We start from the raw sequence: 18,552 nt of genomic DNA, 5'->3' as shown, positions 1-18,552 counted from the left end.
TATTTATTTATTTTTTGGTGCTGGGGTTTGAACTCGGGGCCTCATGCTTGCTAGGCAGGCACTCTACCAGTTGAGCCACTCCACCAGCTTTTTCTGTGTTGGGTATTTTTAAGATAGGGTCTTGAGAACTATTTGCTCGGGCTGCGATCCTTCTGATATCTGCCTTCTGAATAGCTAGGATTACAGGCATGAGCCCCTGGTGTCCAAGTTATCCAGTCTGTGATACTGCCTGATGAGGCTGTTCTGATGTAAAATGCCTTTGATTATTTAAGTCACTGAATCTCAAGATGGACCTACTATGAATTTAGATCTCTTCTATGGAGAGAATTTTCTAGTAGCATTTTTGCAAAGTGAATTAATATTCAGATTTATATACAGATGACAACTTATAAAAGAAAATCAATAATTATCTTAATGCTCAGATCATGCCCATTTTTCTTATTTACCTTTTTAAAAAAACACTTATGGTAAGCTGCTAGTTATATAACATCAATTCTTTCTTAAGAAATCTGTATTTCTAAAGCAGGTTTTGATGTTTGGTTTTTATAACTTGGAAGGAAAGAGAAATAAGAATCTCAGATTCTTATTTTCACTTCAGATGAGGCCTGAGAGCTAAAAGAAAATGGCAAACCAGGCTTCAGTAGGCCTTAACTCAGGCCTTTATTTGTGAGGGCTAATTGCAAATAATCTAGCAGTTAGTTGGTAATTCTAAGCATACAAGACATATCAAGAACCAAATAAAGAAAAACACATTTGACCAGTCAAAATAAACGCCAAATAAAACCCATTATACTCATCCCTATTTGCTGAAGAAACTACTCAGTTTATTATAGTATGGTGAAAGCCAAGTCCAAAGTTCCATGAGACAGTAGTAGTGGGATGGCAAACATTCATTACTCAGCAAACATTTATTACATTCTTACTATAAAAATGTATTTTTTTCTTTTCCAAGAGGAGAAAGTAGAAATGGAAATTTTTATGTTCAGACTGGTAAAGTCTATGTCAGCTTTGTTATCTCTCTCTCATAATGAAACAGGTTATTATTTGTTTTTAATCCTACCAAATTGACACATTGAAAACAACCTTGCACTGAGATATAGATGCCTTGTTCCCCCCACTGTCTTTAAACTCTCATACACAGCCTTACCTCACTAAGATTTTTTGGAAATCTCTTGTCTCCAGATTAATGAGGGTAAGTTTTTGAATGTCACAGATGTACTGTGCTAGAATCTTTAGTCTTTTCTGGTATTTGGATTATGAGCCTTGTTGCTAAAATTCTTACACAGCTATAGTGAGAGGATCTGTTTCCTTCCCTTTTGCTCACAGTGTTAGAGATGGTAGGAGAGAATCTGAAGAGGACTGTCCCATTTTGCTTCCTTTCCCAGCTTCTCTTACTCATCCTTTGGTTATCTTTTGGAGCACAGAAGATTGAAGGGTTCTAATTCTTTAATCAGGATATTTCCACTTGTCTGTTACTTTTCAAGCGCTGCAGTTTTGTGCCTGTGTCTAGATCGTTTGTTTTTTCTCATCCTGTCAAAGGTGTCTTTCTAAGAACTTTTTTTTCAAGTGTGAAGGGTCCTTTTGTAGTCAGTGCTGCTTTCTTGGGTTGCGGTTCCTTTTTTTTTTTTTTTGATCATATTTAGGCTTAATGTCTACATAGTTATAACCCTCTTCTTAACTTTCTTTGAGTAAGGAGTAAAATGTATATCTTATCCTTTCAAGGAGAAGATTTATGCCTCTTAAATCTGAGATATTTAAAATTTTCAACCCCTAATTGAGTTGTTCTCACTTGGTTCAGCATAAACTTGTAATTTAATAACTATGCTAGTCTTGATGGGACAGGAACAGAGAAAGGACAGAGGCTTCTCTTATTTCTGATACCCTTTTATTTAATTCAGAGAAAATGTACACTTTCTCTAAACTTACTTATTGTGTCGAAAGCAAGCTATAATCTTTTCTGTCTTTGAGGAGAAGTTTTTAGGAGAAATCTTTATTATTACATTCATAACTAAAAAATGAATCATGATCTCATTCAGAACTTTGAGAAGATTATTTTACCCAGGAAAGGGGGAAAGGATTTCTTTCCTTACTCCTTCCCTCATTGGACCTGGATGCTTATTTTCAAGCTTAAACTGTAAGTTCATCTCTGTGTGATAACTGGTGTTTTTATAATATTATACTTGAATTTCCATTTAAGTTTTAGTGGGAAGATGTATGTGGTATGCTAAAGTGATTTACAGACTAACTTTTGGGGGAATATCTCTGTTCTGAAAAGCAAGACATTTATTTTTTCTTGGAAGCTAGCAAGACTAGCATATGTATATTTAGCGGTGATCATAATTTGTATTGATTTACCTTTACTTCTGTTACATAGTCTGTAGGAAGGACTTACTTGTATTACTAATGTTAAATAAAGAATAAACTTTAAAAAATTTATTAAAGTGCCAAGATCTCATGCTGAGCTCTTGTATTCAAAACGAGGATTGATATATTCTGTTACAGCTTTGAAATACCTCGTTACCTTTTGCTTTTCTTACGGTACTGAGTTTGAACTCAGGCCCGTGCGATTGCTCAGTACTCTACCACTGGAGTCACAGCCCAGTTCTCTCACTGCCTTTTAAATGCCTGTCGAAACCTTACGTCTACTCCATCACCTTTGCGTCTGGTTAAATTTGAATATTGGTTAATTCACTTCCTGAATTTTTTGTGATATTTATACATGTTATAAATTTGTTGGTCAGTTTTTTTTTTTAAGGTACAGTGATAATAATTACTGACTCTAGATTTATTTTTAGCTTTTCTCTTCTAGGATTGATTTCCTTTTTGTATCTCCCTTTAGTTACTTGAGTAGTCATGATTACTCTCATTAATTAATGTTTTTTTTAATAACAGACTTATACTTAAAACTGGAAGATGTGACTCATAAATTTAATAAGCCCTGTATAATGGATGTAAAGATAGGGCGAAAAAGCTATGATCCTTTTGCCTCATCTGAGAAGATTCAGCAGCAGGTCAGCAAGTACCCACTGATGGAAGAGATTGGGTTCTTGGTGCTTGGCATGAGGGTAAGAGTGATTATCAGTGTAATATACACGTTTTCTTTATGTGTTCTTCCTTTGAAAATTATGAATGCCATTTTAATATCAGAAGGTAACTCTCCAGTATGTAAACTTTGTAAGGACAGGGATTTTCTCTTTTTTGTTTCCTGTTAGATGGTGTCTCTGGTAGTGGCGCATAGTAGGTGATTAATAAATGAGTGCCTGAACCTCAAGACTATAACTCTGGTAATTTCATTGCAAAATAAATACTAAAGGAAGACACATTACTTATGACTTTCCCATGAGAAAAGAACTGTTTTCCTGTATTTTTAAAATGGAAAAGAGAAATTAAATGTTGTTCACCCTTTTTTTTTAAGATATAATAATTGTTGACTTTAGATTTATTTTAAAGTTTCTCTTGTTTCAGAATTTGTGGTTTAAAACAGTTCATTTATTCACAGTTCTTTGGATTGGCATTTTTAAAAACTTTATTTTTAACTGATACATAAAAATTTTGCATATATGGAGCATCTATAAAATTTTCAATTTACATATATATTGTGTAATGTAAGCATATTTATCTCATCAAACATTTTTCATACTTTTATAGTAAAAGCATTTAAAATCCTTTATTGTAGCTCTTTTGAAATATACAGTACATTATCTGTAGTCCCTCTCCTGTACAGTAGCTTATCAGAACTTCCTTCTCCTAGTTCTGATTGTACCCATGGATAACCTTTGGGTTGGCAGCTTGTGCTGGGCCCAGGTACAGTTTTTTCACTGGTCTCAGCCAGGCCCTTCATGTGGCTGCTGCCATCATCTCATGACTGGGATATTGAGGGATGACTGAATACAATTCACTGGTTTTCATCTATTCATGTAGTTGGGCAGCCATCACCACATTAATCTTTTAGACTTTCCAAAGTGATAAAATAGGTCACTGACCCATTAGTGACCCATAGGTGACTGATTCTCCCTTTCCTTCCAACTTCTCTAGTCTCTACACAACCATCTATCCACTTCTGTCTCCATTGATTTACATCTGGACATTTCATAGGAATAGAATCATACAATACAGTATGTTGGGTTTTTGACTAGCTTCTTTCATTTAGCTAAATGTTTTCAACATTCATCCATGTTGTAGCATACATCAGTACTTTGTTCCTTGTTACTACTGAGTAATACTCCATTATAGGGATAGAACATATTGTATTTATTCATGAATTCATTGGCGGACTTTGAAATTTTTCTCTTTTTGACTGAAATGAATATTTGTATATAAGTTTCTTCGTGAATATATGTTCTTATTTCTTCTGAGTAGATTTCTAAGTGTGAAATTTGTAGGTCTTATGGTAAGTTCATGTTTAACTTTTTAAAAACTGCTAAGATGTTTTTTTTCAAAGTCACTGCAACCAGAAATATACATGGTTTCCATTTTCTCCTTATCTTTGATCCTTGTTACCTTTTTTGGTTTTTGGCAACCATCTGATTAGTATCATGTGGTATTTTGATTTCCTTAATAATAACAAGCATCTCTTCATGTGCTTATTGATTATTTGTCTATCTTCTTTTCAGAGAAATGTGTATTGGTCTTTTTTTTTTTTTTGTACTTGAACTCAGGGCTTTGTGGTTGATAGGTAGGAGTTCTTCACTCTGATTATTTTGGAAATAGGGCCTCCCTTTTTGCCCAGGCTGGCCTGAACCACAGTCCTCCTATTTTAAACTTTCTGCCATAGCTGGGATGACAGCCCCATGTCCAACGTTTTTGCATTGAGATGGTGTCTCTCAACTTTTTTCCCCTGGACTGACTTCGAACCCATCTCAGCCTCTTATGTAGTTTGGGATGACAGGTGCATGCCACTGTGCCCAGCTATTAGTTGAGATGGGGTCTTGAAAACTCTTTGCTTGAGCTGGCCTCAAGCTGCAATCCTCCTGATTTCAGCCTCCCAAGTAGCTAGGATTACAATATTTGTTTTTTATTATTGAATTGTATGCAAATCCCTCATGAGACATTTATTTGTAAATATGTTCTCATACTTTACCAGTTCTTTTCACTTTATTGTGTCCTTAAAATATAAATATTGTTATTTCTGAATTCTAATTTATTAATTTTCTTTTGTTACTTATACTTTGGTGTCCTATGTAAGAAACCATTGTCTAACCCGAAGTTACTAAGATTCTTTTTTACTTGACAAATAAAAGTGTATGTACTTATCATATACAAAGTGCCATTTTTTAAATGTCATCAAGATTTACTTCTATTTTTCCTTGAAGAATTTTGTAGTTTTATCTCTTAGGTTGAGATATTTGATAAATTTTAAGTGCATTGTTTTGCATGTGTGTATCCAGTTGTCTCAGCACCAGTTGTTGAAGAGTTCTGTTTTCCCTACTGAATTAGTCTTGACACCATCATTGAAAATAAATGTGAGTTTATTTCTGGAATCTTAATTTTATTCCACTGAAGCATATTTAGTTCATCTTTATGGTCAGTACCACACTTCTTGATTCATGTAGCTTTGGACTAAGTTGTGAATTGTAAGTCTTTCAGCTTTGTTCTTTTTGGGATTTTCATAGGGATTGTGTTGGGTCTGTATATCAGTTTGCTTTCCCCTATTTTTGTTCTCATAGCTTCCTGTATATAGTACAACAGTTTATAATTAAACATTCACTACTTACCTGATTGAAGTGTAAAATAAAGTGACAATGTGAGTATAATTATACAGTGTTAGAATATTAAAACTAGCAATAAACCTGGGTTTAATACGAGTAATAATAGGATTTTTTTTTTTTTAATGGTGCTGGGAGTTGAACTCAGGGTCTTGTACTTCCTAAACAGGTGCTCTGTCACTTCTACCACTGTGCCAGGCCAGGATTATGTTTTAGTAGTTTATTTGATTTTTTTTTTTTTTTTAAGTACTGGGGCTTGAACTCAGGGCCTATACCTTGAGCCACTCCACCAGCCCTTTTTTTGCAATAGGTTTTTTCAAGATAGGGTTTCATGAACTATTTGCTTGGGGTTGGCTAAGAACTGTGATCCTCCTGATTTCTACCTCCTGAGTAGCTAGTATTATAGGCGTGAGCCACTGGTGCCCAGTTATAGTGTATTTTCTTTAGTGTATTTCTTTAGTAAGTTTGTTTGGATTAGAATTATTTCCTATTTAAAAAATTTGCTTCCATGACAGTCATGCCTTTAAATAAAACTCCCTTTTATTATCACTGACTAAACTATGATGTTTCCCAAATATATTGGTTTTAAAATTGTTTTCTGCCATATTTAACCAGTCATAAAAGAGGTTTGAAAGGTAGAGTAACTTGCCTATTTTCTGTGCTGATTTAGGAATACGTTTTTATGTGACTTTAAGCAATTATACTCTGTTTCCTCCATCCGAAGATGATATAGATTATTAAGACTCACCATTGACGTGAATGTATGTGAGGGAGTTTGTGGGGGCATCAGCAGGAGGGAGAGGGGGAAGGAAAGGATACTGAGAGGACGCATATCTATATACTGAAGACAACATAATGAAACCCACCAATCACTGAAGAAGCAGGGAAATGGAAATAGAATGGGGGTGGTGAGTGTGTTCAAAGTATACTGTAGCATGTGGGGAATTATCACAGTGAAATTCTGTCGTGTTGTTAACGTATGCTATTGTGTAGTTAAAACCTACTTAAATGAGAAAGGGTATGTGATATCTTAAGAATCTTGTTTGTCACTAAACCCTCACACTATTTTAAATGAAACAAGCACATTATTGAATGATAATTTTTTATAAGCAAATGATATAATTTATCAAATTCTTATCCAAGATTGCTCTCCCATCAAAGAAGGAATAAAATATAAATGATTTTCGTAGTGTAATAAAATAGGGGAATAATATTTATAATAAAATAAATGAAATTTAAAAAGACTCACCATTGACTTAATAAGACTTACTGAAATATATGCTATAAAAGAGGTAGAAACAAAATTGGGCCTATAGCAACAAAGGAGTCAAAAGGCGGGGGCTACAGGGTGATTTTGGAAAAGGTGGGTTTTTGAACTGGCAGTAAGGGACAGTAATTGGTCCAAAACTAATTAGCACCAGAGCATCTGTAAAAGAGGAGTTAATGTAAGGTGACTGAGTGTGCCTCAGTGGGTTGATGGGGTCATGTTCTCTTACGGTATCAGACTAAAGAGAAGTTAGTACAGCAGCAGTGACTTTGGAATTTAGTATTTTGAAATAGTGTTCTTAAAGATCGACTGTTGTGTTCATAGTTTATTTTTCCATTTTGGTTCTGACTCCGAAAACATATGCTGTGTAATTATAGGGGTTTATTATGTTTATTTACCAGAGGTTAATTAAAAAACATTTTTAGAAATTCACCTGAAAAATTTTAAACTAATTCACGATTTTGGGTGATCTCACTTTTAGATGCTCCAATATATTTTGGACAATAGCTTACATTTTTGACAAAGAAATACCCTGTGGGGAGAAGTTGCCTTTCCTAATTCTGACTTTGTATTACTGGAGGGAAAAGATACTTTTTTCTAATCTTTATTGATTATGTTGTCTAAAAATCAGATTCTTTTTTTTATATCTCCTTTTTTCCTTATGATAGTGTGGGATAGTAACACTTTAGATTTCTCTGGCTCATAAATTGACTTAAAATGAAACGTGCTTATTAAAATGTTTGAATTTGTTTGCTCCTGTCGTAAGTTCACATAGAGAAGTGACTGATGGGGTGCAATACCAATAAGAAGTTGCTGGGCTGGCTTTTGCTCATTCTGTCTTCTTAACATGTGCGCCAGCCAATTTAAAAAATATACAGGCTTTTTTTTCTTTTTGCTACATATATACATTTTGAGGGTAGGAATTAATTTTTGATTTATAAATATTGTTATTACTGTGCAAGAGTTTGTAGTGAGCAGAGACCAGAGAAACTCTCAGACCTTTTTCATTCTAGTTTTAATAAAGTCAAAATGAGCAGAGGAAAAGAGATGTCAATAAAGGCATTGTCCTGAAGGGATTAGCTTTTTTAGTCTGTATGTGAAATTTAGGTTCTTGTGGATGAGATTCAGTTTGGCTCAGATAATATACTTCTGAATAATGGAATAGCAACTTTTTAAAAAATTAGAGTCTTCTTTCAATTTATTAGTTATTTTTGGTGGTGCTTGGGATCATACTCTAGGCCTTGCTCATATTAAGCATGTGCCATAGCACTGAGGTACATCCCCAGCCCTCGAATCCTCTTTTAAACATATTTGTGTAAAATAGAGAATGAGATATTTAAAAAACACTTTAGATGTGCTTAACTATTCCTATAAAATACTTTGTCCTATAACCAATGTGATTTTATATAGTGTTTACCATGGTGTTCAAAGGAATTGTTTTAACATAGAGAGAGAGAGACAGAACCACATTAATTATGTAGTCCATGCTGGCCTCAAACTTAGTCCTGTCTCAGCCTCCCTAGTGCTGTATAGGCATGTGCTATCATTTCTGGCTAAGAAATTGTCCTTCATAATAGGCTTTATGTATGCGTAAAAGAACATGGTTATACTTGACCTTTTTCATTGTAGTGAAGAATTTGACATAGTAATTATGTCCCACTGAAAATTATAACATGGCAATTTTCTAAATAAATATATTACTAATTCTTCTTAAAAATTAAAAATTTAAACGATACCTTGTTTTATGCTTTAAATTCCAAAAAGTGTAGAAACATACACAGTGAGTAGTCTGCCTCCACAGAGGACACCATATTATATTTTTCTTGCCAGAGTATTCTTCCAGAGATACTTTATAATATGCAGATATGGCATATGTGTGTTTCTTTATCACAGAACCTGATTTGAACCCTATTTTATGTTTTGTGCATTTTCCCATATAACATATCTTAGCTCTTTCCATAGTGGCACAGTATTTGTTATACCATAATTTAATTTCCTTTGATGTATCCTTTGATTCTATTCTTTTGCTATTATAAGTCATGTTACAGTAAATAACTATATAGAACTACCTCATACCAGTGTACTAACTTATTCTTGGGATAAATCCTTAAAGGGGAAGTGTTTGGCTTATATATCTCTATAATTTTGATAGATATTGACAGTTTGCCTGGTATGGAGCAGTGGTTTTCAACCAGGGGCAAGTTTGCTACCCAAGGAGACATTTGGCAATGTCTGGAGAGATGTTTTTGTTTGTCACAATTGAGGGAAAGGGCTGTGTTCCTGTTAAGTGTGAGAGCTATTTGATTTCTGTGAACTCTTCATCCTTTGTTCATTTTTCCTTAAATGTAAACATACCCTATAGTTATCACATAACTTTCACATATCTTGTCCATTCATATTTTGATTTCTAAAATAGCTAAAACACTGAACACTGAGTACAGATTGAATGGGGTAGAAATTTCTGAATTTGGGGTAGAAATGCCTTCCCTAATTATGAGTTGTTCTAGGATTCTTCCATGTTTTTTTTTTGAAGGGGGGCTTTTATCATTTCATTTCATACACTTTGATCTTTGATGGATTTGGAATTTATCCTGGCATATGGTATAAGATATGAATACAACCTTTTTTTTCCTGATCACTACATAATCAAATAACACCATTTAATCATCTTTTTCCCACTGACTTAAAATCCTGTTACCACATGCCAAATTTTCATAAATATTTGATTTGAAATGTGTTTTAATATCTGGTAGTTCTGTCTTTTTAATCTTATTTTGATTTATCCTGTCTCCTTTTTTTATGTGAACTTTTTCTTCTCGCTTTAAATTTATTTTTTTGGTCTTTTTTATGGCGGGCCCTTGCTTTATTGCCCAAGCTGGCTTCAAACTCTGGGCTGATGCGATCTTCTTGCCTCTGCCTTCTGAGTAGCTGAGTGCAGGATAACACCGATATACCCAGCACTAAATGACCTTTAGAATTAGTTTATATGGTTAAAACCTGGTTGTGGCTTTATTAGAATCTCATTTTGGTTGTAGATTAACTTAAATTGAATAGATATCTTTTATGATGTTGAATCTTCTTGGAGAACATGGTTGTATGTCTTAGGAGTGTATTGAAGATGTCTTTATATGGATCTTGTGCTTGGTTTACTCTGTTTCTTAGTTCTTTTTTTGTTGCATTTGTAAATGGGGTCATTCTTCTACTACATTTCTAACCAATTATTTGTATATTTGAAAGGTTATTCATACTTAACCACCATTTTAAATTTTTATTGTATATATTCATTTTTAAATTAATATCCCAGTATAAATCATTATCTACACGAATAACTTTATCTTGTCCTTTCTAAATGATTATCTATCTAAATGTTTCTCTGTGTGTGTGTGTTTTACTGAGGTTTTACCTCAAAGACCTTGCTCTTGCTAGTCACGTACTCTACCATTTGACCCATACCTCTAGCCTTTTTTTGCTTCAGTTATTTTCAAATAGGGTCAAACATTTTTGCCTAGGTCAGTCTCATAACACAATCTTTATTTTTTGCATGTGCTGGCCTCGAACCTCAGTCCTCCAGATCTCTACCTCTTGAGTAGTTGGAATTATGGATGTGTTCTACCATGCCAAACCCTCCTATTTCTTTTTATCTATTTGTATTTCCTAGTAACTCCAAAATAATACTAGATAATAAAATGATAATAGATGTGGTGGAATACTTTTTATGGAAGCTCTTTGTATTTTAAAGGAAACACTTATTTCCTCTTTAAGCTTGAAGCTAACTTTTGGTGAATTGAGATAGGTAATTTTATCATATTGGAAATGTTCATCGCTCCTTTTGTTATAAAAACTTTTCAATAGTGGTAGATGTTAAATTTGTTACATGCATTTGCAGCATCTGTTAATATGACTTTATGACTTTTTTCTTTTTAAGTTGATTATAATGAATTATATTAATCTCATCTTTAATCACCCTGGCATTGCCAGGTTAAACCACACATGGTCAAGGAATATTAGTCTTAATATCTGCTGCTATTTTGAACAGGTTTATCATGCTCATTCTGATAGCTATGAGACACAAAACCAGCACTATGGAAGAAGCTTAACAAAAGAAACTATCAAGGATGGTAAGTGTGAAAAAAATCAGTGGTTTTATTTATTACAGTTAACAAAATAATTCTACAGTTATTTCAGTTTTAATTCTTCTTTAAAATAATGATTAATTTATAATAAACTTTATTTTCTCAGAACTGAATCAGTCATAATCCCTTATTTCTAACACACAAAATCATGAGACTGTGAATGGCCCTTCTTTGTACACTTTCATTTATTTCTTATTTCCATTGCTGTGACAAAATCCCTAAGATGACCATCTTAAAGGGAGAAAATGTTTATTTTGGCTCTTGGTTTCAGTCTGTGTTCACTTGGGCCTGTGTCAGAAGGATGCATCATGGCATGAGTATGTGGTAGAGGAGAGCTGCTCACCTGTGGTGGCCAGGAAGCAAAGAGAAAAGTGAGGGGGGACGGGGTTCCAGTATCCCCTTTAAGGGCATGCCCCAGTGACCTACTTCCTTTTACCAGATCCACCTCCGGAAGGTCGTATCAATAAGTAAGACTAAGTCTTCAGCATATGGGCCTCGGGGGGGACACCACAGATCCAAACTTTAGAAATGTGCTTTAAGAAAAAAATTGAACATCTGTGTACCAACTGTCTAGCTCAATACTGAAACTAAAGGTTGTCTTTAGAGTCTTTTTTTTTTTTTTTTTTTTTTTTTTTTTGGTGCTATTGGCATTTGAACTCAGGGGCAGATACTCTGCTACTTGAGCTATGCCTTCACCCCTGTTAGCTTTTAATTTATTTTTCAGATAGGGTCTTGCTTTTGCTTGGGGCTGGCCTATGACTACAATCCTCCCACCCCTTCCTCCCATGTAGCTGGGATTACAGCATGCACCACCATCACATCCGGCTTTTTGTCTAAGATAGGTTTTTTCCCTGAGCTAATCTTGGACTTTGACACTGCCTCCTACCTTAAGCTATAAAGTCAGTTTTTTAAAGTGAGGCTTAGTATCATAGTTTATTAAAATTGTTCTGTGTAATGTGTCTTTTTTGAAACTTCCCATTTGTGGCTGAGTCATATCAAAAACTTCTAGAGCTACCTAATGAATAATCAAATAGTATTACAATGGTTTAAACAAAGGCTATTAACATGTATACACATATATGTTATCTAAATTTACACATTTCTGAAAATAATATTAGATGTTTATTCTTGGCTCTACTAAATAGAGAAGAGTTTATGTGTGTTATAGAGTTTGTAGAAGAATTTTTTTGTTTTGTATAGAAAACAATCATCCATATACTTCACTAACAGCAAGGAAATACTCAGATTGCTGTTTAAAAAATATTTTCCTGGGTTGCCGGGCACTGATGGCTCATGTCTGTAATCCTAGCTACTGGGTAGGCTGAAATTCTGAGGATCTCAGTTTGAGGCCAGCCAAGGCAAATAGTTCTCGAGACCCTGTCTCCAAAATAACCAGAGTAAAATGGACTGGAGGTGTGGCTCAAGTGGTAGAGTGCTTGCTTTGTGAGCACCTGCTTTGCAAGTGCAAAGCTCTCAGTTTAAGCGCCAGTCCCACCAAAAAAAACCACCACCACCAACAAAAAAAAATATATACACCATATATAAATTAATATATAAATATAATTATATATTCATGTAACATTTATAGTTATATTTATAAATTTATAAATATATAAATACATATTATATATATATATATGCCTATGCCAACCTCATATCACAAACCTTCTGATCTTTGCCTCCCAATAATAAGATAATGCAGAGCGAGAGTTGAACTACCTGTCTACCTGCAATAACTTTCTTTTTTGTATGAATAGGATAGTTCACTTTACTTTAGTGTCATTTAAATGTTTTCTAGTTTGTGTTCTTCACGGAAGATTATAATCTAAGTTTCTCTGTCTAACTAGAATTCTAGAACTAACTATTCAGTTAATTATAAAGGTGGAAAAATTACTTAAGAATTTGGCCAACTGGGTGTTCACTTTCCAAGTGATAGCTATTTCAGAATTTGATTCTAATCCTAATATATCTTATTTCATAGGCGTCTCCAGGTTTTTTCACAATGGGTTCTGCCTAAGAAAAGATGCTGTTGCTGCCAGCATTCAGAAGATTGAGAAAATTCTGCAGTGGTTTGAAAACCAGAAGCAGCTTAACTTTTATGCAAGTTCATTACTGTTTGTTTATGAAGGTTCATCTCAGCCAGCTACTACAAAATCAAATGACAGAACTTTGGCAGAAAAGCTTTTGTCCAGAGGACAACTGTCAGACACAAACGTCCTAGAGTACAATAACAACTTTCATTTGTTAAGTGCCCCAGCAAATGGAAAAATAGAGTCTTCAGTAGGCAAAAGCTTGACCAAGATGTATGCTCGGCACAGAAAAATGTATTCAAAAAAGCATCACAGTCAGACTTCATTGAAAGTTGAAAATATGGAGCAAGACAATGGGTGGAAAAGTATGTCACAGGAGCACTTAAACAGAAATGTACTTTCCCGACTGGAAAAAGTCTTTTACCATCTTCCCAGTAGCTGCCAAGAGATTACAGAAGTAGAAGTACGAATGATAGATTTTGCTCATGTCTTCCCTAGCAACACAATAGATGAGGGATATGTTTATGGTCTAAAGCATTTAGTTACTGTACTTCGAAGTATTTTAGACAATTGAATCTTTTGCTGCAATCTTCTGAGGATGGGCCAATCAGAATGAAGAATAGTCATTAACTCTGCACCTGTAGTGCTATGTAAAAAATTTGTATTGTGAGTTGACATCTTATTTGTCTTTATACTTTTGGTAGAAAGGTTAACTTTTTTATAATCTTACTCAGGAATACTAATTTGTTCATTAGAAACAGGAATGTTAAGTAGGAAATGTGGTGGTAAGGTACATGGCTTAAACGTCTGTTTGGCTCAAGAAAATGCAAAATATGAATCATTTAGTCATTAAGAGTTCATTTAGTTCTCAGTAGCCAATTTATCAAGAAATCTGTCCATCCAACCTTGACAGTGAGCCATATCTAAATTATAACATTATCAGAACACCTTCAAATGTCTAGAAAGCACAGGTTGACATCCTTAGTGTTGCTATGTGTGAACTTACTAAAACTGGAGAAAATTCTACTTCAGAAGTGAGTACTGTTTAGGTTTTATATTAAAAGTTCAGACCAGCATATCAAAAGGTGCTTCTTAGTGAAATGATTTAGAATTGTTGCATTCCAAAAGCAGGTTTCCCCTTTAATTTCCATTTATCTATACATTTCAAAATCTTATACTTCCTGAAAAACATAATTAAAATGGACAAGAACAATAACAACAAAAATCTTGAAGTTAAGGGCACTAATTCGTATCAGTGTCAGGAGAAGAAATTATTTGCAAGGATCAAAGTATTTTTCTTTTAAAATCTTTCGTTTATGGTAAAATTGGAATCTATACTTACTATATTGGGAAAAGTGTCATAAATTGTCTAATAGCTTTTTTCTCCAACAGGCTTCAAAATGGCAAATGGCTAAAGCTTTGTTTTATTTCTCTTTTAAATAATGTTTGAGTTTTTCCTTTAAAATTTTTTTCTGTCCTCAGTTAAGCAGAAGTATAAATGTATGTTGCTAAAAATAGCATTTCTCAGAATTCACTTAAGCAGTGAAAGATGACATATAGCCATGTGTTACAAGAAGCACTACAGATAAATTAGTGCATAATATAGAGTTTGGTGCAGACCTAAATCCATGCTTCTGTTTCGCCCTTATTCAAAATACTTTTATATTCAACACAGAAAGTATAATTTAGTTTTTATGCAGGGTAGAGGTAATGCTACTTTTCCTGGAAAAATTAGGTTTATAATTATCTTTGTTTCACACCTGCCATTTAACAATTATTTTCAAAACAACTAGTTGTCAATGAACACATTTAAAAATTTGAAATTAAATTTGCAGATGCATTTGATGCTGTTACTGTCATTACTCTCACTTTCGCTAATAATACATCTTAGTAGTTATTCCATATTTCTGGAAAATATTTTAAGACTTTTTTTCTCCTCTTTTTCTCTTAAATTTCAAATTAAACTTTTGATTCCAAGTGCCATTTTTTTGTGATGTGGAGAAAATTTTAAGTTTATCTTACCTTTCCAGCCCTTCTCTGAAGGTACTTTGCAAATATGAGTCCAAACAAAAGCACCAAATAAATGCTCTGTGAAAGCTGTGCTTAATAAATCTATTAAACTGGAATAACTCTAAAAAAAGTTCATGTATACTTTAGAAATTTTTTTTTATTTGGAAGCAGTGTAACGTATTTTCTATAGAGACTTCAGGTTTATCTCTACTGCCCAAGAGGGTTTTGACTGTAGGGTTTTTGTTCTTTGCTTTGTGGGAATAAATTTCAAGTAATAATTAATATAAAGTTTAAATTTTACCTTTTTTCTTATAATATGGACTTTTGTTGTTGGTACTTGACTAGTGGTCCAATAAATCTGAAGCTTCTATAATAAACACTATGTTGAATCTTAAGATGATATACGTATGGGATGGTATTAGATTATGTACAGTGAATTTAATAAACTTAAAAGTATTATCAGATTCTTTGCACATTTTAGCTGAATGAAGTCTGAATCAGCTATACCAGATTTTTTTCATCTTTATCTATTTGGAAATACAGTTCTGTAAAATCAGTGTCTTAGCTTTTTGAAAGATCATGTTTTTTTTTTAAAAAAACAAGTGCTTTTATCTTTTGTTTTTCAGGGAAGAGATTAACATTTAATTCTTTTTGTTTACATTTTTTATCACTGTTATCTGATATCCATTTTATGTTACTTTATAAGTAAGCTGATATGTAACAGTAATTATCTGTTTATATAGTCTACTTATGACTATTTTATTATTTAGTCCTGTCTTTTAAGATTATGCTGAAATCTGCCACTGTAGGGATGAATGATCACTATTTACAAGGATATTTGAATGTGTAAATGTTGAAGAAATAAGAAAATAAGGATATAGTTTAGAATAATAGGCTTATTAGTTTTTCTGCCCTAGGAAACATGATTTTAGTGTATTTCTTATGGAATATACTCATAAAAAGGACTTCTAAGATATTGTGGATGTGAATACATTTCTCAAATAAAATTTAAATTGTAAAATAGTTTTATAATAAAGTATTTACAATAATTAATATTTTAATATGGATGGAAGTTGCATAGATTAAAATCAGTGATAAATGTTAAATATTTTATTTAAATAGTTTTTCAAGAAACAATTATAAAAATGTGTATATTAAATGGCTTTAACATGGACCTTGTGGTATTTCAAATCATTATTCAGGATTCTTTGTGTAAAGATTGTACTTTGCCTCTACACTACAACTTGCTTTTGTGGGCTTCTAGACTATGTTTAAATGGGTAAGAACTTTTTTCTGATAGTTGATTTAGTATAGTTTAGTGTTTACTATTTCTAAAATATGTTCTTCACATCATCCTATAACATTTGAAAAAAGGAATTAATTTCATAATTACTTCAGTTGCAGTTTTCTTGCTCCATATAACTGAAAACACTTTTATTTTAGGATTTGGAATATAATAGGATGAAAGAAAACTGTCGAACAATGAAAGAATTTTATTGTGAAATTACAGAAATTTTGCCCATTATTTTAAAAGCATTGCCATTATTTTAGTATTATTTACTCTTAGAGTTTGACATTTAAAACTTGATTGGCTTTAAAAATTGTTTACAATATCTACCTTATTCAGTGCCTTTGACCTTGATTTTGTGTATTTGTAGCTTCAGTTATCCAGTCTTTTACATCCTATCATCTTTTAATGGCCCAGGAAACATCAATTTCTTTTAAAAATTGTTGGTTTGGTTATCTGATGAGGTAGCAATTACCCATTAATGCTTTAGGTAAAGTGGTGTTCCCTTTAGAGGCCAGGCTTCCTAGTTAATTCAAAGCATTTATTGGATGAATACCATGTGCCAAGCTTTTTTTTTAACCCCCTCTCCTAGTATGTAAGTGTCATCTAAGCAGACAGTGTTCTAACCATTTCCAGCACCAATCTAGGTAGAGTGGGGTTAGGGACTTAAGTGAAACAGAGATAAAGAGAAATGTGCATTTAAAAATAATGATAACTAGCATTCAGGCTTGTGTAAAGATAAAGTAATACGTACTGAGTTAAGATGAGGCAAGTAACTTATACGGTAGAGGTTAGAAATAAAATTTTGTAGCATCGTAACCTCCATTTGAATCTTGAGTTGGAGTAGTAGTTAAAATAGCATAAAAAAGTCTTAATTTTTCACTTTTCTTGCTAGTAAAGGTACTTTTACTTATATTGTCCCTTTAGAGTAGTGTTTAAACATAATATTACTGGGAAAAACATTCCATTACATATTCATAAGCAACTAACTCCACATTTTAAAATTGTATTTTACAACTTAGTGCAAATATGTTTTGGCCTCAATCTTACCTTCAAATCACTGGTATTTTAAATTTGGCAATGAATCTGAAATTACTTTTTGACTATGGTGTATCTATATTATAATTTAAAATGCTTAATATTTTAGGGTTGGAGCCACCATCTCTTGTTGTTAATATTTAAATTCATTTTGCTTATTTTGATAACCTCTAGTTGGAAAAAGTACCCATGTGCTGAACAAATTGGTATATATGTTCAAGAATTTTAATTCTTAAATTTTGTCATTTTGAGGTTAAATTTTGGCCTGGTGTTCACTTACAAAATAAACCGTTTAATTGTGGAGTGAAATAGTCTTAAGTAGGATGTTTGATGCACCTGCAGATAAATGAGAAGCGTGCACAAAGACACTTTACTATGGGAACTGTACTGGAAGATTTATGAAAGCATGTGAAATTGCACCTACAATTGTGTTATTAGTTGACTATATGCAGCAATGCTAAGTTTCTTGTACTTGATGAATGAATGTATTTAGCCAGTTACTTGGTTTAAATGTCTAAGTATGTCACTAGTTTTCTCTTTTTAGTGTATTTGTAATTTGTACTATTGATGGGGGTATTCTTGGACTGCAGGGGGTTATTGTCAGTGTGTGATTTGTGTCTTTATTTTATAGAATCATCTAATGTGATATACCAATTTTTATAAGTGATATTTAGAACATTCTAATAACTGTATATTTGACAACCTATTAAAATGTTTTGCATTGGAGTTGTTTTCATTAATTGTAACATGCTAACAAATTTATGGTAGTGTAAAACTCATTCAACAAATGTTTGAAACTGTAGGAATCATTAGGTATTCAAAGGTAAGGCATGGCGTTAGAAAGATCATACATATTGGAAATGGGAAAATAAATTATTTTGTACGAATATTTTTTCTATCCTAACTAAAATCTTTGGAATTGACACAGTAAGAGAAGTGGACTATGTGAGAAATTGACTTGGCTGTGAAAATATAATTTTAAGACTTTAAGTGGGTAAGATATTTTTGCATGTATTTTAAATTTTGTGAATTGGTTACCTAGTCAGCGATCGAATAATTCCCATTCATTAAGATGAGGGTA

General features: G+C 33.0%; 1 protein-coding gene across 2 annotated transcripts in view; it reads left to right on the top strand.

Annotated features, from left to right (window-relative positions):
* The window catches only part of Ipmk (inositol polyphosphate multikinase), a 45,237-nt gene extending 27,040 nt beyond the window's left edge, over window positions 1–18,197 (top strand). For both annotated transcript variants that reach the window (XM_020179202.2, XM_020179203.2), the window contains exons 4-6: window positions 2,893–3,065; window positions 11,009–11,090; window positions 13,087–18,197. In XM_020179202.2, coding sequence (XP_020034791.2) covers window positions 2,893–3,065; window positions 11,009–11,090; window positions 13,087–13,709 — 878 coding nt within the window. In that variant the 3' untranslated portion in view covers window positions 13,710–18,197. The remainder of the gene's footprint in view (window positions 1–2,892; window positions 3,066–11,008; window positions 11,091–13,086) is intronic.
* The last annotated feature ends 355 nt before the right edge of the window (window positions 18,198–18,552 follow it).

Source organism: Castor canadensis, chromosome 7 (genome assembly GCF_047511655.1).
Source record: "Castor canadensis chromosome 7, mCasCan1.hap1v2, whole genome shotgun sequence".
Classification (NCBI taxonomy): domain Eukaryota; kingdom Metazoa; phylum Chordata; class Mammalia; order Rodentia; family Castoridae; genus Castor; species Castor canadensis.
Note: the sequence above shows the minus strand (reverse complement) of the source record. Positions and strands in the feature narration are given on the sequence as shown.